Genomic DNA, 27,115 nt, shown 5'->3' on the forward strand with positions numbered 1-27,115 from the left:
GTATTAGTCATCTCAACAATTTAAGTTATTTAAAACTGGACAGTATGAAGATATATGTAAGAAAAGCTCGATATATATCTTATGATGATCTTAATTGGTGTAAATATTTGAAAAATACTTGTTTAAGTAGACATTCAATAGTTTTTTAAATACTCTAGAGATCATGAAATTCTGAATCGCCATCTCTGGAGAGTTTAAATTTATCAATTTTTCTTTGTTAGCTTTATAAAAGTAATATCATAACTAGAAATAATTCATTTCTGTTGGGAACGTCCGATGATTATTAAAATTTCTGGGAAACAAGAAGATAAATAAAAAGAAAATTTTAAAATGTTTAGCCTAAGTTACGACCTTATCAAAGGGTGCATTGAAGTAAGTATGGTTGCTGTTGCCACTGGACGAGTGGTAATGAGTTTGATAAACGGTATGAAATGCCGATGTGCGAGTTGTGTAATCATACACCCTAGTAGACATGTTTTTCACTGACTGATAATGTGTCTGTCAACCGCTGTGTTGGACAAGGGACCAGTTTCCTTATTTGGGTTGCAGGTTGTGCCCTTTTCATTTTCCCATACATTGGTCTTATATCATATTAAACTTTCGGTCAGGTTCTGTTTCATTTGTTACCTGAAAAATTGAATTGTTTTGTTTGTCTTATTGAGAAAAAAAACTATTTGTCCCTTCAGTTGTTTTGACCTGTGTAATATACCTCGATGTATAATAAGTATAAATTATGTTAAAACTATTTTATGAACAAAATTCTTTCTGAAATGTAATACTGATCAATTATTTCTAGTCATGACTTCTAGAAATATAATTATAGCTGCATTATATTATTAGAATACTACTAATAATTAGCTACAATAATTACAGGAACTGGATGGTTTCTCAATAGCGCGAATTAATAGTGTAATTTGTGACATGTTTGAAATTCGCAAACAATTTACTAAGATAATCAGATTGTAAAATTTAATATTTCCTACTATTAATTCCAATGGAAGATGTAAATAACACTATACATCCGAGTCAACGTTTGAAAATATGCCGTAATTAATTGTAATATAGTTGAAAACATGAAATAGTTTTAAATATCTGTGTTTTACTAAATTCACTGATTGCTAGAACTGCATACAGTATACTAATCAAAATTAAAGGCTTAAAATTAGCAAAAAGCGTGGTTCTTTGGTTTTAATACAAATGCTAAGTAAGTTAGATCCATTTTTGTTATAAATTTTATGAAGAACCGCGTTGAATTGTCATATATAGTTAAAATACCTATTTAAATTTCTAGAGCAACTTCAAGAATTTACAGCATGATGTATTGTAGGGTTTAGTGAATGAAAAATTAGATGTAAAGCAACTTGTTCCGATCAGAATTGAATCTGCAAAAGTCTTTTTTTTTACTATTTCAGAAAATCAACATTAAATATAAAATGTTAAATTTTTTTTAAATTTGTAAACCATAAGATTTTTAAAAGCTAACAAATGTACACAAGCTCGTTGAAAACGATTGCAAATTAAATTTATATATTTAGAGATAATAGTTATTAAATTAAAGGCCTTTATTATCTATGAAATATTTTTGATCTGTAGATTTATCAGCCTTGCTTTATTAGCTTCGCAAAGCATTAGAAGACACTTTTTATGATTTCACTTAGTTTTGCTACAATATTGAACTATTTTTAAGATAAGCAAGGTTTTTTCCCTCCAGTTTAAGTTTTGACTTATAAAAAACAGCACATCTGATAATTTTTCAACTTCACATAACTTCAATCGCTAAGATTTTATGAGGAAAAAAAAAGAAAAGAAAATGTTTCGGGTTTCCTGACCACTCCCTCCTATTGATAATAATTTTTAAAAAATAGACTATGTTTACTACTCACATTTAATATTTACGGTAAAATAAAGAAAAACCAAAATCACACTAACCTATGTACACATAAATCCACATCATACAGAAGGAATGGTTTTGAATAAGGCGAAATATGTCAAAAGCAGATTACATAAAATGTGGACTTGATGTTATTGTGGATGAAAAAATAATTACAATAGGCATCTATTGATATTTGTCTAGTCAACTTATACTCAATAATTTATTGTAAAATTTGAATTATATTCTGTAGACTGTATTTTACTGGAAAACATACCAAAATAGTTTATCGAAATTTTTCAGTATAACTGTAGATTTTCATATATATTCTATGATTTTAATATTAATTGTTTTTATGCATGTTTTGATCAGTTAGCCAAATTAAGAAATCACATAAATTACATTGGAAAGTTTTTCATCACTGCATAAAGGATAAACAAAAACAATCACACAAAGAAATGTTAATTAAAAAAACCACTTTCATATCGACTCTTTTTCCATTATACTTTATTGCAAAAATTAAATAGCCCAATATGGAGTATAGTAATATTAACTTCATTATTTTAAACATTTTTTACAGTATGCCTCTTTTAAAACTATTTCTTTGACAAAAATCTAATCTTATTAATTTTGGACCATCCTATATTAAAATGTTTTTCATTGTTTCTCATTTTCAATTATTTATTTTAAAATAATCAATAATTCTAGTTTAATTTCCAGTTTAAGCTTTGAGAAGTCAGTTTAAATTGTAAATAAAGGAAGGTAATAGGCTTAGTTTTGTCTCCTATTATTTAAATGAGCAATGATTTCTTCGAATGTTAAGCATTTGAATTCTTGAAATACTTAGTATCGGAACAGTATTTCGGATGCTATCTCACATGTTCACATTTCCTTGAAAATGGAATCATTGCTTAATTTCCATAATTAGGAATTAATTAAGAAAAAGAACTTAATTGGAAATATAAATAGAACTTAATTAGGAAAAATAGGTTTTAATAATAAACATTTGCGATATTATGTAACTTCTTTACGTATTATTGCAATATCATTACTGATGCTATTTCACGTGATCACATTTAATTTAAAATAGAGAAAAAAATAGGTTTTAAATTCCTTATTTTGGTTATAGGACTTAAAAAAAAATTAAAACTTTATTAAAATCTGTTAAGATATTACTTAATTTCTTTTATGTAGTATTGCAATTGTATTTCTGATGCTATCTGACGTTTTTATATTTCAATGAAAAAAAGTTAGACTTCATTTCCTTAATTAGGTCTGAGTTAGAAAATAAGACTGAATTCGAAGAAAAATAAAGGCTTTATTAGAAAATGTTGCGATGTTATGTAATTTCAACGACGTAGTATCCCTACAACACTTTGATGGTATCTCACGTGTTTACATTAACTTTGAAATAGAAAAAAATAGGACCTAATTTCCTTAATTAAGAAAACAATTGAAACTTCATGAAAAATTGTTGCAGCATTATGTAACTTCTTCCGCGTAGATCCTTCTTCCGTATCTCACGTTTTTACATTTCATTGAAAATAGGAAAAAATAAGTCTAGGTTTCCTTAACTTGAGCTTAATTAGAAAATACGAATTAATTAGAAAAAATTAAGACTTCATTAAAAATTGTTGCTAGATTTTGTAATTTCCTCTGCATAGTATCGCAGTTGCGTTTCTAGTGCTATATGACGTGTTTATATTTCATTAAAAATAGGGAAAAAAATTAAGACTTTATTTCCTTAAATAGGATTTGATTAGAAAATAAAACGTTAATTATCGAAAAAATAAGACTATTAAAAATCATCACAAAATTACGTAATTAAATCTACTTAGTATCGCAACAGTATTTCTTATGTGATCTCAAGTGTTCACGTTTTCATTAAAAAATTGTCGCATTTAAAGCTAATGTTTTAGGTTCAAACGCTTGAGTACTATTTGATATTATTTGTTATTTTTTGGACTACCAGGAGTTAAATATTTAGTTTTTTCCCATTTTAAATAAAAAAAATCACGTAAACAAACTTTAAGTTATAAACTACCTTCTGGGTAGAAAAATACACCATCATTATTCACTTAAAAAAATATGAACCCTATCCTTTCCAAACAAATAATTTAAATTGCAGCAGAGCACACGAAAGTTTACCCCTCTTTTATTTCTCTTTACTATTATCTTGAAAGTGGTGGCTTTTAAGCTTTGAGACGTCAATGCGAATAGTAAAATAAAGGAAGATAAATATTGACTAGGCTCGGGTGTGTCCTCTTTGTTTAGAATGAACAAGGATTTAAATCCAATTCGATACGTAGACACACATTTTTCTCTTGCCAAATCAAATAAAGAACTAAGCCTTAGATTCTAAATCATCTTGACAAAAGTTTCCTCTGGAGACAGCTAATGAGAAGAAAGCGTGCCATATTTTGAGAAAAATAATTGATTTTTATGTACGCATAGCATTTAATTCGCATTTATAACAATTCAGATGAAAGGTATTAGATTTCAACTCACGTGTCTTATAGCTATATTTAATTCCAATCTGCTGAGTCAACATATTAGGATTATCTTTAAATTTATAACTTTAATAACTAAAAATCATTTTTTTTTAATATTAAATCTTTATTTTCTTGTAATGTTCTCTAAAAAGTACCTACGTGAGAAGAAATAACAAACCCCTTATCAACCTATGTAACGATGTAACCAACCATTTTTTTACCGTTATCGTTACTTATAATGCTACTTACAATGTTACTTATAACGTTACTTTTAATCACTACTTACAATGGTTACTTCGGATTGCTTCAAGAGGGTAATTTCATAGTTTTTGAGCTCAAATAACATACTTCAGTTTTTTTTCCTTCTTAATAACGATAAAACTTTTTTTCAAATAAAGTTGTCGTTGGCTTAATAAAAAATTTGTATTTTGCTGCTAGAAAAACATTTAAGCTCAAAATGTCACTTTTTCAAAAATTTCAGCCTTACCCGAAAGTGCCATTTTACGCAGCAAGGGGTTTTCTCTATAATGGCCTGTTCAAAAGCGCATGATGGAGCAGTTCATAATGGGGGAGTGCTTTGTGCGGCGTATGACATTTTCGGCCATGGGTTTCTGTGCAATTTTAATCTTGATGCTGTGCTCCAAGTCCCCTAGGAGTTCGACACAACATTTACGTGAACCCTTTTTTATATAACATTTTTAAATTTACCATTTTGACAAAAAAAAATAGACTAAAAATGTCATTTAAAAAATCCAATTCGTAGCATGAAGCGAGAAGCCGATGACAGATTTGAAATCAGCTATACGAAAGAATCTAAGATTTGTTAAAAATTCTCATACAACGAAAAAAAATATTCCCAAATCTATTTTGAAATAGAGGTTATAATTCAGCTATTTTGATGATCTACTTTTAATTAGAGAAAAGTAATTCCTTTATAAATTAATTTATTTATCATTCTTATATTAATATAATTACTATTCTACAATATTATGTACAATATGTTAACTTAATTTTTTCTCACTATCTGTTAAATTAATCATCGAAATATCAGCTATTTAAAAACCATTTATAAACTATTCCCATATTCCTAGTGTGTCAAATAAATTGGCATGCTTTTCAGCTGTACTTATTGATTAAACTAAGATTTTGCTGAATGAAAAAAAAATTGCTTCGATAGTTTTTTTAAAATTAATTTCATTTGATTTTAAACAATCTGTTTAAGAATTTCAAAGATTCAAAAATCTCTTCTAAAAATATTTCGTTTAAGAATATTGTTGATATTGTTTGCGTTGTGTAAATAAAATTAAATTGTTGCATTTCATACAATGAATTTTGCAGCAATCCGAATTAATAATTTTGATATCTCCGTTGTGAATAAATTCACTTTTCCAGAAAAATAAAGCGCTTTTGCAAGTAAAGCTATTATTACCGGTTGATATAAAATAATACAACTTCATTGACTAATTTATAAAGTCACCTGGAATCATTAATATAATGCAAAATATTTTTCAAATGGGAAGTTTTCAACAAAAGATACGCTTATTAGGAAAATAACGCAGTAATTAATAAAGATTTTTTGAAAGTAGGATATCATTATATTTGCTTATTTTATCTAAAACCAAAATAATGAAAGCAATAGTTTTATTACTAAGACACAAATTAATTCCGATACGCATTGAAAATAATTTTAAAAATATAAATTACTTGTTATTCTACAAAGAGATTTGTAGTTAATTAAAATACTCCATTACGAGTCATAATAATATATTAATCAATGCAAAAGAAAATTAATTTTTGAATAACGTAAGGAAGAAAAAAAATCTTATTCGTTTGAGCGTCTTCATCTTGATGTAAACCTCGGAAACCGAGATTAATTTTCTTGGAGATGTAATTAATTAATATAAGATGCAAACAAAGTTATCAACCTTATAACAATTGTTTGTTGGTCTAGAGAAAATGGAATTAATTAATGGTTTTAAAGCGACTCATAAAGAATTATTTGCCATTAGTAAGCAAAATTTATCAAGTGTATTTGTTCAGTGAACTTTTGTGGATGTAATTCTTTTTTCGATCGAATTTTTCCGGGTAAAGATTTATTAGGCGCACGTATTTCAAAAATCGTATCTGTTTCCGAGGAATTCAATGTCGTTTTATTTCAGAGATACTAGAGTATTTCTGAAATAAATCTGTCTCTATCATTTGTATTGTTAATCGTTTTTTATTTGTTAAATACTTAAGCCTAATAATAAATATTTTTGAGAGATTTAGTTTTTGGAATAATAAACACAAAACTATTAAATAATTACTTTAATAGTTTTTAATTAAATATTAAAAACTATCAAATATTTAAGAAAAAGATTTGAATAGTTTTTGGACCGTAGGACTATTGGACTATAATAAAAGTTTACTTTGAAATGGAGACTAACAATAACTTTTAAATTGAAAGCCGGTGACCCAGTTTACTCAATTTAAAGTTATTATAGCGTCTTTTACATTTAGATCATGTCTGATATTTTAAGTAATGTAATAATGAAAAATTAAAATAGTTTAAAATTATTTTTAATTAGTAAGAAACATTTATTAAATGTATTTTGCTTGATGAACTTTCGCGGAATCACTTCTTTTTTTGATGGAATTTACTGGTTTCCAAAAAATAATTAATAGAACTACGGACTTTAAATATCGTAAGAAATTCAATGCCTATTTATTTCACATATACTAGAATATGAGTCTGTATTTATTTAATTAAATTTTTTTTGTAAAATACCTAAGCCCAATAATAAATTGTTTTCTAATGAAGTGGAGAGAGAGAGAAAGTAGAGCAGCTATGGAGTAAAGTAGAGTAGTTTTTAGAATAGAGTAGCTTTATAGATACTGGAGAATCTTAAAAATTTAATAAATATTAAAATGATTTAAATAATTTTTTGAACTGAAATAATGCTAATAGAAAGTTTTACTTTAAAATTAAAACTAATAACAACTTGTATATTGGTACTCGATAGCTTAGTATCCTCTGTTTAAAGTCATTTTAATTCCTTTTTCATTCAGATAATGTTTGACGTTTGAAAAAAATGTCATAAAAAATTAAAAGTAAACTAGTTTACAATATTTTAATTAGTGAACAAAATCTATATAATGTGTTATTTAACTGAGCTTCTGCGGAATAACTTCTTTTTCAATGGGATTTTCCTTGTTCCGAGAAGATTTATTAAACTTACTTATTTCAAAAAACGAATTTCGTTAATAGGAATTCGATGTATTGTTTTTTTTTAAAGATACTAACACTACACTAGATACTATTTTTTCCGCATAGTAACACGTATGCTTAGATTTCATTTCTGATCTGTTTTATTTACATTGTAATTTGATGTTTTTTTTTACTTTTTAAAAACCTAAGTCTAATAATTAATTGTTTTTTAAAGGTAAAAATTCATTTTTGAAATGATAAACACAGATTAAAATAAGAAATTTTATGAATATACAAAAGATTTAAATTACTTTTTTTTGGAATGAAGGAATTATAGAAAAGTTTACATTAAAATAAAAACTAACAATTATTTTTCTATTGGTGACGGGTAACCTAGTTTCCTTAACTTGAAAATGTTTTAATTCCACTCACATTCAGATAATTCCTGAGTTTTAAAATAATGTTAATAAGAAAAAACAAGAGAGTTTAAAATTATTTTTAGTCAATATGCAAAATTTATCAAATGTACTTTATTTTGTGAACTTTTACGAAACCGGACTTTTACGAAACTTATTTCGGAACTTTTTGGGTTCCGAAAAAGATTTATTCGACATTCTTATTTCAGAAATTGTATCTGTTAGATAGGAATTCAATGTCATTTTATTCATATTTTATTCATTCTCTAATATTTGTATTGTGATTAATTGTTTTTAATTTGTTAAATACCCAAGCTTAATAATGAATAGTTTCTGAAATATTTATTTTTTATAATAATGAACACAAATTTAAATCAGAAAATTATATATGTGCTTATTATGTGTGATTTAAATTATTTTTGGACTGTAGGAATTCTATTAGAAAAGTTTACTTTGAAATGAAAACTAATAATAACTTTCCGTTTAGTGATCCCCGACCTAGTTTACTGATTTTAAATATACTCTAATTCCTTTTACATCCAGATCATGTCTGATATTTTAAATTATATAATTAGAAAAAATTAAAAGTAAAATAGTTTAAAATTATTTCTAGTTCGTAAACAAAATTTAATAAATGAATTTCGTTTGATGAACTTTCGATGAATCACAACTTTATTTGTTTGAACTTAGCGGGTACCAAAAAAATTTATTGGGCGTGCGAATTTTCAATATACAAGTAGTAAAGACTTCAATGTCGATTTATTTGAAAGATACCAGAATATCTGTCAGTATTTTCCGTATAGTAATTTTTTGATTTTTAAATACCAAGACCTAATAATAAATAGTTTTTGAGCGATAAATATTTAATTTTCTGATGAGGAGCACATATTTAAATTACAAATTTAATAAATATATAAATGATTTGAATAATTGTTTTGATTGTAGGAAATATTTTCGAAAAATTTTCCTTGAAATGAAAAGTAGCAATAACTTTTAAATTGGTAGCCGGTGACCAAGTCGAAAATTATTAAATTTCCTTTACAATCAGATTATGTTAGATTTTTGAAGAAAATTAAAAGTAAACTAGTTTAAAATTCTATTAGTTAATAAGCAATATTTATTAATTATATTTGTTCAGTAAACTTTTGAGAAATCTCTTTTTTTATGGAATTTTCCGGGTTCCAAAAAGATTTATTAGACATTCCTATTTGTAAAATTGTATCTGTATAAGAGAAATTCTATATAGTTTTATTCCAAAGATACTAGAGTGTCTGTCTCGACTATTTGTATTGCAATTTAATGTTCCTTTAAACACCAAAGCTTTATAAAAAATAGTTTTTAAAAGATAAAGATTAAATTTTTGGAACGATGCACACATGCTTAAATTCGAAATTTGATAAATGAAAAAAAAATATTTGTTTGATGATTGGACAATAAGAAAGATTGGAAATTTATTAGAAAACCTAATAATAACTACCAAAACTTTAGTATTAGTAGCCGATGACCATATTGGTAGCCGTTTACTTGACCTAAAATTATTAAATTCCTTTTTAATTTAGATAAGGCTTTATTTTTGAAATAATATTATAGACAAAAAGGAAAAGAATTTAAAATATTATTTGTAATCAGTAACAGAATTTATTAAGTTTATTTCGATATTACTGTAAGTTTAAGTTCATCACCATACTTTTAGAAAAATATAGAAAAGTAAAACGTAAATTTTACCAAATACATGGTTTTTATTCGGTACTCTAATGTATTACGATAAAAATACAAAATTTTATTGCAAATATAAAACCCTATTTTTATTGTTAATTTTACAAAAATCCTTCAAAAAGCATTTTGGTATAAATTACTGTACTTTTTGGTGTTCCCATAGACCCAAAAAACAGGCAAATTTTACCAGATTTCGATAGTTTTGACCACAATATTTTTTCTCACTGCAAAATCATAAGAATTTAAAAATAACATATAACAATCAGAATGCATAAACAATAATATTTAAAGCATCTAAATTCATTTTCTACATCAGATAATACAACAACTAATACATTTCAATTAAAACAATCTTTAATATTCATGGAGTTTAATAATAGTCTGAATACATAAACGTAATTAAAATTTAAATTTCTGAAGTTAAGGTAGATAATAATTTATTATAAGGAAAGTTTTAATCTCCTTCTCTCATAACTTTAGACGCATAACCGACACCACGTTCATCGTATTTTCACAATGGTTATGTAAATGAGGAATGTGAATAAATATCATTCACCCTACGCAACAAAAGACCCTGGGACTTGAGTGCCGTTGTTGATTTTGAATTTCTCCCTTATTTTCAATCTAATTTTAATGCAGATTCAGGACATGATTTACCTAAGTCATTATCTTAATTTTATTCATTCCCGAAGAAAAGCCAAGAATGCACTTTGTTCTCCTTATAAAAATTGAGCATATGTCAAAGATTTTTGAATGGAAATTATTTATTGTTGGTTGTTATTTTGGAAGAGATTGCGTGTTATTGTGCATAAGAATATGCATATATTAGTTATTTCTGTTTAAATAAGCCGGGATTAAAGTTGGTGTTTTGTGTAATATTTGTTGTAGTTGACCTTAAATTTTGAAATTTGTAATTTTTGAAATGTTTGTAAATAAAGGATTTTAATGCCTTTGAAGTAAAAAAAAATATTAATTAAAATTAAATTTTTTTAATTTTTTAATATTTAATTTTTTAAATATTACCTTCTATAAAATTAGGTGTTAATGTATTTCAATTTATTGCAATACCTTTTTTAAATAAAATATATTTCGTATACTGAATTTTGGAAAAAATATTGTTAGCTTTAATATTTTTTTTTCTTAAATCTAATCATTCTTAACTATACGGCTGTAAAAAATTTAAAATATTCTTCTATCATACTTGATGTGAAGCATTTTCACTTCAAATTGTTTTCTTTCCATTAGCTTGAAAAATAATCATTATTTATGTTAAAGTCTTATGAGCTTTTTATTCAATAAATAAATATTTAAATTACGATTATGATTTACCTAAGTCATTTTCTTAAATTTATTTATTCTTGAAAAATACGTAAATTTGCTTTGCCCTTCTTAAACATAATAAGCATATTGTGCCAAAGAGTATTGATGGTTCGAAGATGGCGCGTATTATTTTTTCAAACAAATATGCATATATTTGTTATATATGACTATGTTAATACACACATAATGATGTATATTAACATGTGTATATATAGCATCCATGTTGTATAAATGAGTTGGATATAAAAGTATTTGTACGATCTTGAGTAAGAGTAATTGGCATAAAGTTCAACATATGGTACTAATTGAAATATTTGTCCAACAGAAATAAAAAAATACTTATAAATATATTTATTACTTTTTAACTAAATACTAAAATCTTTTTATTACAAGTTATGTATTCTTAATTTAAAATGTTTGCTAATCTAATTAAAGACTTACTTAGCATAAATATCAAAAATTTACAAAGGTGTATTAACTCAAAAATTATGGCTTTCTTTAAAATAATTAATAAGATTTAAAGACTAAAACGTGTTTCTCCTATTGCTATATATGTAATAAATATAAAAATTTGATGAAAATTTTTTTATTTTTTTTCTAGACTGAAAAAATTAAAAGGCAAAAAAAGGGAAAAGTTGCGATAGTTAGATTCCGTTGAATAATATTTCAAAATGTGGAAGGTAGTTGTTCGTTAGTGGAGAACTTGTAGAAATTGGTCGTCCTGAAGAATTTTTTATCAGAAAATCTTGGTTTTTCCTAGGCTTCAGGGTCAAATATAAAGATAACTATTATGACATTCACTTATTTAATTTTAAAATATTTATTTATTTAGTTTTCTTTTTTGAGTTTAACTTTTTTCAACTTTCCAAATTTCACATTAAATATTGTTTCCATACATTCTTATTTTGCTTTCAGTTCTTATTCTTCTGTAAAAAAAAACGAATATTCTTTTTATGAACTTTTTATTAAACAATTTTATTTGAAATTATGAAATACCATATCATGTATGCTTCAAAACTAGTTTTCGCTTACTTTTTGTTTTTTCTTCCCTTTAAACAATTGGAAACTGTATTGCAATTGAAATTAACACTTTGCTTTTGGAGTTGACAGAATGCATTGTCACTGTTTCCCATTTGCAAGTATCTGGAACGAGGGAAACCAATTAAGGACGTTTCCGAGTCAACTGCTTATAGCACGCATACAATTTTACTTAGTTAATTTTTAATGCTTATGTGTTACCTACAAGTTATTTTTTTATATACATTTTACGTATTCGTCATATCAGTTATGTTCCGTAGCTCACTATATGACATTCCATATTTCTGGCCGTATGTGTAATGTCACAGTATATCATATTGGTGTAAAATATATTTAAATCAGGACATATAATGCCCAAATAAAAAGTGGACACGTGAGATTGGGTCGGAATGACTGCAGATACAGGAGCGTTCAACAGGTACATAAAGGGTAGTAGTAAGTGTGCGCTTCAATTGGAAGTTAACAGTGAAAAGTGTTAGTCGTAGATTAAACTGATCGAGTGTAAACTATATATTGATACATTGTGCTATACATGAATATACCCAGATCGGAACAACGATTGATTTCCTACCTCAAGCGAGCACTATAAATTCCACGCAATACTGCTGTACTCTCATGAAACTACGGAAAGCAATCAAAAATAAATGCCACGGTCTTCACATTCAAAAAGTGATGCGTATCCATGCAATGGATATCCTCACGTCTCCTATAACACCCAGATGAAGATATCTTTTGGGAAGTGTTGGAATACCCACCTTGCAGTCCAGATTTGTCACACTGTAATTTTCGCAACTTTGAGCCATATAAAAGAGCATTACAGGACACACAGTTCCATTCGTGTGATTAAGTGATAAAGGCCGTTCTGCAATTAGAATCAACCACAATCTTTCTACAGAAAAGGCAAAAACCTACCCAAGCAATGGGATCTGTGTTGCAACGACAATGACAATTTCTTTTGAATTGCAATAAAGTTGTTCTTTTCTTTTAAATTGTTAAATTAATAGAAAAGTTTAGTTTAAATTTAGTTTATAAATAAATTACATTAGGACAGTAAAAATAAAGTTAATTTACATGTTGTAACGTAACGAGCATATTTTAACAAAACTGAGATCAGAGCAGAATTTATTAAAAATTGTCTCGAGTTATGATTGATCGAGTTAAGCAAGATCTCCGATGTAGTTTTTTTTTCTCTCTTCTGATTTTTTCAAAGTGATAGTTAGTTTTATTTTCCTTTTAAGAATTTGAGTATTATGTTTAAAATAATTATTTTGAACTCACGTCTTATTTTCTTTTAGTTGTGACACTACAGAGTATAATGTGTGCTAGTTATAGTTTTTCTTTCTTAATACAATAAGTCAATTTTACTACCCATTATAATAATCATAAAACAATATGTGAGTATAATTAGTTGCTAAAAATTATGTAACTTAATTAAACTATCTCTTAACTGAGTTAATAATCAAAAACTAAAATTCAAAGAGGACACAATATTGCTAACAGAAACGCAAAATATAATGCATTTATAACAAAATAACAACTATTTTGATATTACAAAAGTCCTTTTAAAATTATTGTGATTAAAATGTATAGTATCTTTTAAATTATTTACATCCATTTAAATTCCAATTATTAGTCAATTTTACTCCAAAATACATCGCAGAAACAGAATAATGTAAACATAAATTATTACTAGTCAAGTGACTTGATCGTGATTACTCTAGATAATTCGAGATTTAAAAAAAATTGTGATAACTATCGACTAAAAATCGGGATAGCTAGTGATAAAAGAACTACTAGTTTTGATCTTATAAAAATTCATTTCAACCCTAGTAAGAACAAAATGTATAGCATCTTTTACATCATGTTCTATTTGAATTCCAGTTATTAGCCGATTTCCCTTCACAATACAATATAATTGCAGAAACGGAATGATGTAAACATAAATAATTGCTGCGAACCATGTGACTTGATCGTGATAACTCTTAGCTAAGCCAATAAATGAAATCAAAAATGTGGAAAATACATTTATTGCTAACAAAAACCTTTTTTCTTTAATTCCGTATTTCTTTATGGTTGAGTCACCATCTTATTCGAACGATTTTTAGTTCCGTTATGACAAGATGAGTTACGCTTTGCTCGTTTATTTTATCAGAAGAGTGAGCTTCTTCCTTTTAAGAAGATATTTGTTCGAATGGAACCACCTGAGCTCAACTTTGAGTTATGTTTCTTTGAAAATCGGAAATAAAAGGCTGATGATATAAAATTTTGAGGAATAAATCGAAAATCGATCAAAGTTATGAAATTTCAATCACTCCGAATTGATAAAAAAATAGAGATGAAACCAAAAATATTTTTATTGTGTTCATTAGCTTCTGTAACAAAGTGATGTAATTTCATGCTTTTGCATTCTCTTTCTATCTTTCTTTGAAATATTTTTGATTTGTATAGCACGAAGCTTTTTGGTTAGAAATGCTGAATCAAAATTCAAAGGGTTATGAGTTTTTAATTCTCTTTGATATAGTAATCGAATAGATATGAACCACACTGGGGAAAAATATAGTCAAAAGAATATTGTGAATAATATAGAATATTGTGAAATTTACTGTATTCACATTCATACACATTCATACATGAAGAAATGTATCGTAGAATCTGTTTTTAAAATGATTAAATTAATTTGAAAAGTTTAAGATCACGAGAAAGTGAAGAATAGCACTGAGTGAGATGTTAGGTAATATAAAATATCAATACTTTTAAGAACAAACGTGCTTCCAAGTATATGTGCATCATTGTATGTAATAATGTATGCAGTATTACGAAGCAAAATACTAGATTGCACTATTCTCATGCACTTTCGACAAAGTAGTAATTAAATTAAATGTAAAACTGAATCAAATTAGGGTAAAGAGTAAAGGCACATAAGCTACTAGTGTTTTTTACTGTAAAACATGCTTTTTACGGTGAAGTTGAACCGAACAAAAATGTGATATACCGTAAATTGAAGGTAAAGTTTACAATTAAATGACAGAATCACTATAATTAATTAAATGTCACTGGGAAATTAAGGTATAAAATTGAACGGTGAAAATTGATTTACGGTAAAATAGATATTACGGATGATGCGCACAGTTTTCTGGATCTATTTATAGTAAGTTGAATTTCTTACAATAATTGAATTGAATTTTTTACAACCGGAATTTCTTACAATATACAACATATACATCATAACATACAGAATAATCTATATTTTTCTTACGAAATGAATCATAATATAAACAAAAATATAAAAAAAAATCTGCACTTTTATAGTTTTCCATTAAATGCTTATAAATATTTACATAAGATATTATTTCTGCTAAATAAATTTAAGTTTTATATATTGTAATTACTCAGAGAAATAAAAATGAGTTTACTTTCATCTTTGCCATAACAATTAGCTTTATACAAAGTAATACTTCTTTCTATTCTTCTATTCTCAAGATTTGGAGCTTTAACAATTCATCCAGAGAAAGTTTGTTCTATATTGTCAAACAAACTTTATTTTCATTCTTGGATAATAAAGCAAAAATCAAATGCCCCGGAGAAAAGCAAAATATGTTTACTTTGTTAGATTGTATATTTTCTTAAGCATTATTTTCTTTTTGCGGAATAAATGAAGATTCTTCATACACTGTAAAAATAGAATCTGGTTAATATATTTCATTTTTCTTCATCTAAGTACATATTTTTTGAAATAATATGTTTTTGAAGAACATAGTAATTACTTTGAATAAAAACTATTCTTGTATATAAGTTTAAAAATAATACGCTCTCAGTTAAAACAGTAATTTAATTCCTATCAAAACTAAAAAAAAGAATAATTAATTTTAAAAAAATGATTTTTAAAGAACCAACTTAAAGCATTAAAAATTTCACTAATGCATAAAACAACTTGAACTATGCAGAAATTAGAAATTTATTTCTAAATTTATACATTTGATTTTATCATTCGAGTTGCATTATAAAATTTTTTTATGCTATTCAAGATTTTATATTTCTATTTTTAAAATAGAAAATTCCATTTTACTTGTCATTCAGCTTACAGAAATATATTTTAGATGGATCGACGATATTCATGTGAATAACTGAGGTTTTTTGCTAAGAATGTTTTCGTGAATATTTTTGAATAATCCTCGTAATTTCAAAATAAATGAAAAAAAAACTAATTAAAACATGGGAATTTTCTTTACTTTTCGTTTTCTAAAAATTGAAAAAATAATGATAAAATCTATGTCAAAATGCTTATAATTAAGTTTAGTGACTAAAATTCTAATAAGGTATTATTTCTAAGCTCATTTAAAGAACAATGCATGTGCAATGCAGTTTGCAATAACGGGTCATACATAAAGTGAAATCAACGTACTTCGGTAAAAATGTGTTGAAAGGACTTTTAAAATGCTACATTTCAATTCGTATTGAGTAACTGTTTAAATTTTAACTTATATAAGGTCAGTATTCGGATTAATTGAAAAAAAATTATTATAATATAAATTAAATATTATTAATGCCTTTTTTAAAATTGGTAGAATAGAGAAAAAAAAAGCTCTTTGTAATATTAATAATTGTAAGATGTGGTGTACTAACAAGGTAAAGCAAAATTCATTAAAGAAGTCGTATATTTAAAATTCGATTTTTCGGGAAATATTCAACCGATCTCGTTTAAATTTTGCATATTGTCATGTAAAATTACATAATTTGACATGGCGTAAAAAATGCAAAATTTACAATTCAAAATGCTTTCGACTATTATTATATAAGGTAATAAATATTTGCTAACAGTTATTTCTTGTATGAAATTATCTTTGGCTAAACGAATTTAATAATTGTGTTCAAAAATTTTTCAATTCACTTAAAAAATTCTCGAGGTATGGCGAAATACGCAAAAAGTAAAAGTAACATTAAGGGGTACAGACTTTGTACCGTTCTCCTGATCACACTATTGGGACCAAATTTTCCAGATTCGGGGTTCCCCTTATATTTTGGGGGTTAGAAATACGTATAGGTTGGTATCCGTCGACCAAAAGGTATGTTCATTCAGAGAAAGTATGTTTTTGTGTCCGATTTCGCAACTTAAAATATAGGCTGCACTAATTAATTAGCATATTTGAGTTCACCCCCTCGAACCATTGAGAATAAGTCCCCGAACATGAACATCCGATCATAAGATCGAAAGTTATTTAGTGTGGTTCGTTTTTTTTCGGCACTTTGTAGCTCAAACAATGTAAAATTATTTCCAATTTAATATTTTTTAGACTTTTATACACTGTTCGAACCTTATGCCTGTTTCAGCTATCCAAATCTGGAAGCCAATCTGTTTATTTGCGACATGTTGATCTCAACAGTGGTGGAATGTACCGTTGCGAGGTTTCAGCTGAAGCACCAGAATTCCAAACTGTTGCTGCAGAGAAGAGAATGACAGTATTTGGTACGATTTCAAACCCTATTTCTTTATAAATTAATATTGTAATTATTGCTTTATGTAAACAGATAATTAAACCATTTTTTTATATTCTTTGCTCCAAAGGTTTTTTTTAAAATCTAAAACTCATTTTTTAAAATTGAGAAGTTTGGGATAATATAGTAAAAAGAAGCATTTTCAATTTTTTCAACAGTTTGTTTTTATGAAAAGCACCGAACTATTATGTAGGTAGTAAAATGCTTCATGCATCTTGTAGTCAACTACAGGAGATTTATAATTCTTGTGTAAGTACAAATTTGGAGACAATATTAATGAAACGTTTGACGTAAAAATGTCACAGTTGGAAAAAGTGTCTTTTTTAAGTGACTGTATTGCTTCAATAAGCAGTCGCTTTGTGAAGTGACTGAATTGCTTCATATGACTGTCACTTTTTGAAGTGGCTGAATGGCTTAAATTGACTGTCCTTTTTTAATGTCGGCATTGATTCAAATGACTGTCGCTTCTTGAAATGACTGTATTGTTCCAAGTGACAGTCGCTTTTTGAAGTGACTGCATTTCTTCAAATGACTGTCGCTTTTTGAAGTGACTGCATTTCTTTAAATGACTGTCGCTTTTTGAAGTGACTGCATTTCTTCAAATGACTGTAGTTTTTTGAAGTGACTGCATTGCTTCCTGAATCCGATAGTTAAATTCACAAGGGTGATAAATAGCATCAAAAGCATGGAAACTTACCATAGAAAATGGAGTAGAAAATCACGTTGCGGGGATAAATATTGAGAAAAGCGTGGATCTTGTAACTCGGATTATTGTCTCCTGGGCAAACACAAGAAGCAAAACATATATCCTCGAATTCACCCGAGAAGGTTTTACGTCGTCTATGTTTTAATAGTTTTCACGCAGTCTATGGAATTAGCAGATGCCATTTTTAGCAACTCTTGGAATAATTTATTAAATAAAACAATGAGTAGTTACCAAGTTATCTTTTGCAGTCGTTTTCCGATATGATCTGCTCGAGATTTTTGCTGATTTCGCCCGCTTAATGCGTTTTGTGAAGCCATAGTCTTAGGTAAATTTCCATCCTCTCTTTTATCCTTCATTTTATCATTCATTTGGAATTGTCGGCTACATTTTCAACACCATGTTAGCCAGATATTTGCATTCTTCATAATGGAATCGGAAATGCTATTTTATCCCCTTTTTTTCCCTCTAAATCATAAAAAAAACAAAATAACTGAAGACCTAATAATTTTCAACTAGTATACTTATTATTACTGTTTATGTAATAACTGCTATTATTTCCATATAAGAACAAACTGACAATTGTAAATTTTGATAAATTACATAGACTTACATTCGGTGAAAACCTACTAGTTTTTTTTTTACTTAAATAAAATGTGTGCTAGTCTTGCCTTAGTATAAAAAAATATCAGGTTGATTATACTAATAAAAATACAGCAATAAAATGTTTTATCACAAAGTTTGTTGGTTGGTTAATAATTCATAATAATCCATTTTACATGATCATTAATACTCTCAGAATAATGTTTGAATTCGTCCCTTTTTTAACATTTAACAAAAGAAAACCCATGAACAGAGTTCGTAAAAAATTTTTTTTTCAAGATTGAACCATATAATGTACTGGGTCCCCGTTATTCAAAAATTGTGATGCATTATATATAATTTTTTATTCTCAGTAAACAAACTTAGCAAAATAATTTAAGAAAAAAATTGCATTTACAGTTCTCCCAACAGAAGGACCAAAGATAACTGGAGGAGTGCCAAAATATAGAATAGGAGACACTGTTTTTGTAAATTGCACATCGTCTAAATCAAAACCTGCAGCTACACTTAGATGGTATATCAACGATGAGCTGGTATGTGTTTTGTTTTTGTATAGTGGCTAATCACATTGAATGAAATTAAGTGCTCTATAAATAACTATAATTGTCAAAAAAATTATGCAATGGCGTACATTTTACATATTGTCTAGACGTTTTATAAAATGACAAACAAAAACACACAAGCATTTCATAAAGTGACAAATACATAAGAATTAACAGGAATTCTATACAAAGATTCTATGTATAATAGTTCTTTTATTTTATAAATTGCCTTAAAATATGTGTCATTCTGAGCATCAATTAGACAAAGTATATAAGAATTCTAATATTTCGAACTTTGTCTTAAAACGTCTGACATTCCATGCACTGATTAGGTGTTCTACAGAATGCTTGATTTTCATGCATTGACGAGAAAATATGCAAAATGTTATGACGATTTTAAGATTATGAATTGTTAGGAAACATTTCTTAAATAATAATGCTTCAATAAATAAACAAAATAATATTACTAAGAAAGGAAATAAATAGTTTCATCTTAAAGAGGAGATACGCTGTACCTCAGGTGGGTTTTCCTCCTAATGAGGTGATCCAGGTTCGAATACCAGCGTCGGCTGGTTGGTACAAATTTTGCTCCGGCTTGCACCGACTACAGTGCTGGCATAAAATATCCTCAGTGGTAGACAGATAATGTGTTAGTATTCCCTTGCATTCGGGGTAATCATGCTAGTTTTTCGTGTTTTCCTCTCCATGTAATCCAAATATGGGTTAGTTATATCGAAAAATCAACCCCAAAGACTAATTGTTTCCCAATTGTTGATCCCTGAGTTCTCGTGTTGGATTCAAAATGCAAGGCTAGGGAGTTGAACATTAATAGTCGTAAGCTGAGAATCGGCTCGACAGCTAATAAAAGAAAAGAAAACTTGAAAAGGAAAAATGCAAACAAGCATTTTGATATTGTCATAAAATTTTCTTCAATCAATTACATTCTACTAATTAGCACCATAAACAATGTGCTAAATAAGAACCCGGGCTGCACAAACAATCTTGAAATCGGTTGATTTAAAAAAATAACGTATTTTAATTTGTGAAAAAACTAACTGAAAGTTATAACAAGAGTCGAGATTTAAAAAAAAATGGAGATTTCCGAAGAAATTTCATCGGTAATAGAAGACAAAACGTATGGTCATTTATTAAAACTTTCAAAATTCACATTGGATTCGATAAAATCTTAAAGATATCAATTAATGAAAAATCAAATTAAAAAGAATGCGTCTCGTATCCAATTTTTTCTCCTTGTTTTTTTGTAATTTGAAATTTTATTTAAAAAAAATAGTTGTATATCGAGAAGTTTCCATACAGATTTAAAATTGCGAAACGCGCGGTTACGTATAATTTCTATTGACGTTATATAGTTAAATTTGTTTGATTCAATTTCTACTGAATTTTTATTTTCGCTCAGTTTTTTAACGTTTAATTTCTGATCCACCAAAATCTTAATTTGGTAGGGGTAATTATTGCCATTAGTCCAGCGCAGACAATTGGAGTTCATTGAACTGAGTTTGATTACTTATGGTAAATTGGTACACTGTTAAAATTTTTATTCTAAATTATGGTAAAATAACTGGCAGCTGTCTGTTCATCCGATTAACCGTAAAGTTTACGGTAAAGAACATTTTTTTCCTTTATGGTTTTGAAACTATTTACCAAAACTATGGTTATAAAACGATGAATATAAAACTATGCGATTTTTTAACCATTTACAACTAGCATTTTTCAAAAACGTAAAAAAAAATAATTATCTAACTAGGCATAGGAGCTCGGTTTTTCGTAAGGTAATGGTAATTAAAGAGTGTCGGACACTGGAAATTCTCCATGTGGTGAAGGAAATTGGAGAAATATTGTGGTGTCACCACTAGGACTCGAACTCCAGTTCTGCCGGTCATGAGATTGACAGATAATCCCACTCGGCTATGATATGTACGCCGTTGCATAGAACTAAGTAGTTTCATTAGGTGGTTCTAATTGGTGAGATAAGATTCTGGTTGTTAAACCGTATTAGGTGAACTCAGTCAATAAACAGTTTTTCTCAAACTTAACAGTCTGATTACCATTTAATTTATGGTGATCTGACTATTTTGATTAAATATGGTAAAATAATCATTCAATAAATTGTTTTTTAACCATTTTTTCCGAGAAATTTTTAACAGTGTAGCAAATATGAAATGAACATGTGCGTAATGAACAAGTGTGTAGCAAATATGAAATGAACATGTGCGTTTGAAACATGTGCGTTTTTGTGTCTAATTTCGTAACGTAACATATCGTCTGCTATGTTATTTATAATTAACATAAATAATTAGCATATTTGAGGTCACCTGCTCGAATGATTAAGATAAGTAATAGAACGTGAAGATTCAATCATTAGATCCTAAGTTATTCTGAGTGTCTTGCTTATTTTTTTGCGCACTGTACATATAATTATATAAAAGAATCAAAATTGTCACATATTTGAACAAACGTTTTTAAGAGAAAAAAAAATAAACGGTTTGAATGAAAAATTATGAAAATTATAAAATTCTATGTACCTATATAAAGTATATACATTTCAAACCAAAATTACAAAGCATCAGACTGATTAATTATTTTTTGCTAACAAGATACTTTCGACTAGCGCAAAAAACAATAAATAAATAATAATAATAAATAAATCGTCTTAAATAAATCATCGAAATAAATCAGTGAAACAGTCGTTGAAATAAAGCATCTTAAGGCTTAAACAATCTATACTATATACATAATAAATATTTTTTTTCAATTTTAAAATTGATTACCGTAAAATGCTTTTCTCAAAAGAAGACATTTTTGTCAAACAAATATTATTTTTCGAAAGAACAAACAAAAGAGAAATGTATTTAAAATAAAACACAAACATACGCCAGGCAAACACGAATGTCTTCACGTGTTTGCAATTCACTTGCGTGCACGATGGTATGTTTCTAACGCTTTAAATAGATTGCCTAAGCATTGATTTTCATTTCACTAATATAGATATGCAAATTTAAGTGGGAGCATCTTTGAAATCACCGGGAGACCTCATCATTTTTTTAAATAATAATAATCTACTTTATTTTAAACAAAATGAGTTGAAGAAGTATTTTTTTAAATTTTTTTTTTTTTGAAAATTGTAATTTGTTTGGTTAGATTGATAGAAAAATTGTCTGCATTGCAATGATTTTGTAGGTATAAAAGTGTTTAAAGCGAGATTTTGCTCATTTAAATTTGTTTTCATATCATTGTTTCATATATCCATAGTTTCATCTATATACGATCTAGTTATTTCCTATTTTAAATACATATCTGAAACTTTGATTAAAAAGTAGGGTAAAATCCTAGAATTGCCCACTCTTGGCGACTTTTTGAAATTTCGCCAAGTTTGCGATTATTACTGGGATAAACGTTGCTTTTTTGATTATTAAAAAAAAATAATTATTCAAAAAAACATTAACAATTTTTTTTAAGCAATTAACAATTAAATAATTTATTTAAACAGTTAACAAATAAAACATTTATTTAAACAACTAACAATTAAATAATTTATTTATACAATTAACAATTAAATAATTTATTTAAACAATTAACAATTAAATAATTTATTTAAATATTTAACAATTAACAAGTAAATTTGCTTAAACAATTTATTTATTAAAATACCCCGAAATATCGACCGGAAACCTAGTTTGGTGAGATTTCAAAAACTTGCTCGGAGAGATTTAAAAAAATCACCACGGGGAGGGCTATTCATGCCAAAAGTAGAAAATATAGTGAGAACAAAAAATTTTTAATAAATTATTCGGAAAACTATATTTTATCTAACTTAAAGTTTAAATTTATATACATTTGCTACCTTTTACTTCAAGAAAAATGCTGATATAGTTGGAACTTTGCATTTTAGTTGACATATAAAAACGAATAATAAAAATGGTTCTGCTTGATGCTTGGGAAAATTTAGCTCTACATAGCTCGCGTGAATTCTTCATTTATACAGTTATCAGTCCATTTCGAAGATTTGGAAATCCACTCAAGTCTCAAGCACTCTTATAGTAGAGATTTTTTACAAAGAAATGGTGCATGATCCTTAGTTATATAATTATTATGCTATAAGGTGGGAAAACTTAAGAGGTACTCGTCATTGACGTCACACTATCGTACCACCCGATGGGAGTTTTTTTTTAATAATAATCAGTTGCAAGATCTTTATTATAGGAACGGAATCTTATATTATGATTGAGGACTTCCTGGGAAGTAAAGAAGCGAAAATATTTTACAGATTTAATATCAAAAGATTCGTTAAAGGCTTTTATATATATGTATATATGCATGTATCCATGCTTACATAGTTTAAAAAATGCAATATTATGAATATATATATTTATATATATATATATATATACACTGGTGTTCAAAACTTAAGCAACGAGTGGTTTTTCGGCCACAGCTCCCCTACAAAGTATAAAATAGCCATGAAATTGCAGTATAATATGCACGTAATTCAGTAGAAAGGTTATTTGTATGCAAATTTTGGAAATAAAACGTCGTATGTGATGTAAGTGTACGTAAACCTTCTGGGTCGGCGCGCGCCTTTCAAAGCTGTGATAAAAGGATGAAGAGCACCGTAGTTAAAGACATTCGCTGCAAGTGCAAGTGATTTGTTTTGTGAAACATGTCTTCAAGAAATCATTTAGACGACTTTACTCGAGGAAGAATGATTGTGAAGCTTGAGGAGGGGCGTAGTGTGACCACTGTCGCCGAAGAAATCGGGATCAACAAAAGTGTTGTTTCTCGTGCTTGTAGTGCCTTTAAAACTACTAGTACAGCTGTTCGGAAGGTTGGTGCTCCCGTCCAAGGAAAACAACACCAAGAGATGACCGTTACATTGTCCTCCAGGAGAAAAGAAACCGTTTTCAGTCACCAAGCGCCATATCTCAGCAACTGTGCACAGCCACAGGACGACAAGTATCAAGATTTACAGTGGCCAGACGCCTCCACAAAGGTGGCTTATTTGCTAGACGTCCTGAACGCTGCATACCTTTAAAAGTTAGCCATCGGCGGCACCGTTTAGAGTGGTGCAGAGAACACGAAACCTGGACACCTCATCAATGGAGTCGCGTCCTCTTCACAGATGAGAGTCGTTTTAGTGCTACAAGCGATTCTCAACGTCAGTTGATCTGGAGAGAGGTTGGAGCTCGATTTCATCCCAATAACATCGCGGAAAGAGATCGTTACGGTGGTCCTGGAGTTGTCGTCTGGGGTGGCATTATGTTGAACGGGCGGACTGAGCTTCAGATCTTCGACCGAGGTTCTGTAACTGGAGACCGCTACTGCAATGAGGTAATCCTACCCCATGTGCGTCTGTTCCGAGGGGCCATTGGACCAGACTTCATTTTTATGGATGACAATGCCCGGCCACACCCTACTGCTAATGCTCAAGAGCTACTGGAAAGTGAAGATATCACACAAATGGATTGGCCAGCTTACTCTCCACATCTAAATCCCATAGAGCATGCGTGGGATGCATTAGGGAGACGTCTTGCGACACGACAGTATCCTCCTGGTAACACCCATCATCTGAAAGATGCGTTAAAGGAGGAATGGAGACATTTACCCCAAGAACTCCTGGATAATCTGGTGCTTAGCATGGAGAGACGATGCCAAGCAACAATTACAGTAAGGGGAGGGCATATCCCATAATAGGGAACATCTGCCAGTTGTACTTACGCTTCTTCAGGCAATCATGTGTAAAGCCACTATATGTCAAAAAAAAGCCTTTTTTTGTTCCACACCCTACTTTAAGCTTTATATTCATTTCTGTGCCATTATTCTTTTACCATCGCTTAAGTACAAAATAATATACATCTTATTAAAATTTCATGACAGTCGGATGATTTCTTGTAGAGTTATGACAAAAAACGCACTTGTTGCATAAGTTTTACACACCAGTGTATAAGCAAAATACCTCTACAAATTTACTAAACACACAACAATGCGTATTCTTTTGAAAGACGAAGAGAAGAAGTTATGATTTAAAAAATTAAAGTTCGAATAATTTAAAATGCAAACAGGAATTACTTGCATCACGTGCCTAGTCTTATTTTGCGTGCATAGCAAAATCTTTTTATCTTTCCAAAAAGTTTGCACATGCATTGATTTCCATTAAACTAATACAGTTATGCAAATTGCATTTGAAGCATCTTCAGTCTCGTCGAGCTGCTTTATTATAATTTTAAAAAATCTTTTTAATATGAAAAGAACTCAATTCGGAAAGAAAAGTGTTTTTTTTTTCTTTTGAAAAGGAGTTTTGTTTTTAATGACGAAAAACAAGTCTAGTTAAGAAATTTAGTAAAAATGTGTTAACGCTGCCATAAAAATCTTTTTTCTAATTTTTTTTAAATTTATTTTGCCTAAAATATTCATGGCAATACAATTTTAAAATTCTTTTATAAACAAAGTTCTTTTATAAACAAAATTCTTTATAATGATTTTCCTTAAATAACGAGTAAAACTGCTTTTAGTTAAAAGAAATATATACAAGGAAATCCTTTTCATAAGAAACTAGATTCTTAAAAAAAATAAATTACTACATTTAAACACTTTATGTTCTAGTTTATTTACTTAAAAATAATGCAATGTTTTAAATAATAAACTTTGATTTCTATCGTTTTTGTTAAGTTACTCTATTTATTTCTGAGTTTCTATTGAAGGTTAATTTTTTCCTCATTGTTTAATTTTGCATTTGTTTGTTTAGACTTTATTTTTTCTTCTTTCACAAAAATTCTAATAGAACGCATCTATAATCTTAAAACTAGTTTTTAGGCTTTTAACAACGTGTAAGTTAAAATCTTTTTAAATTCCCGTATGTAGTATTCTGATATATATTTTTTTAATCAGGTATTCATAAAAATTAAAACTTCAAACCAGAGATATTTAATTGCACTTTTTATGAAGCTTTTTATAAAGCAATCAGTGTGTGCATTTTCGTAAAGTGCTCAGTGTATACATTTTTGTTTTCCCTTTCTAAAGGGAAAAATATATGAACAATGAAAAAATATTTTAACAGATTTTTATGAATGCACAATAGTTACACTTGCTATACATTTAATATATATTAAGTGTTTTTATTATATACAGTAATAAATACTCAATATATATTTATAGATTTTTTTGTAAAAACACTAAAAATTTCCCACTAAAAGTAAAAAATTAATATTTGATTGACTAAAAAATCTAATATGTAACTTCTAATATCTTAATAAATATCTAGTGTATGTAAAATCTATTAAAACCTTAACGGAAATAGCTAAGGAAACGTGATTGAAATCTTCCAAGATCAGCTTATTAATTTCCAAAAATATCATTGCAATCCCGTTTTACCATTTTTTTATCTGATAATTTCATTTTGATAACAAAAAGTGGGAGTGTAATTTAAAAATAATCAAACTATATTATAATAAACGTAAATGTGAGGACTGGATAATGATCTCAAATCTCAGCTCTTGCCCATGAGTTCTTACATTTTAATACTTCTACTTAGCATTTTGTTTTGTTCTTTCGAACGGTATGGTAACTATATGATATCATATGTGAACAAAGTTATTTTTATAATAACATTGCTGATGCATACTTTAAAAACTTGATTTCAGAAATGAGGTACCATAATTCTATTTGATAAATTTGACAAAAAATATTTTATAACACTTTTAAAGGCATCATACATATGAAT

The 27,115-nt window shown here is 27.9% G+C and overlaps 1 protein-coding gene across 1 annotated transcript in view; it reads left to right on the forward strand.

The window, feature by feature from the left end:
* The window catches only part of LOC107440160 (uncharacterized), a 136,653-nt gene that overhangs the window by 86,825 nt on the left and 22,713 nt on the right, over window positions 1-27,115 (forward strand). Inside the window, exons 3-4 of the mRNA XM_016053000.3 lie at window positions 17,368-17,503; window positions 19,238-19,371. Coding sequence (XP_015908486.1) covers window positions 17,368-17,503; window positions 19,238-19,371 — 270 coding nt within the window. The remainder of the gene's footprint in view (window positions 1-17,367; window positions 17,504-19,237; window positions 19,372-27,115) is intronic.

Source organism: Parasteatoda tepidariorum, chromosome 5 (genome assembly GCF_043381705.1).
Source record: "Parasteatoda tepidariorum isolate YZ-2023 chromosome 5, CAS_Ptep_4.0, whole genome shotgun sequence".
Taxonomy (NCBI): domain Eukaryota; kingdom Metazoa; phylum Arthropoda; class Arachnida; order Araneae; family Theridiidae; genus Parasteatoda; species Parasteatoda tepidariorum.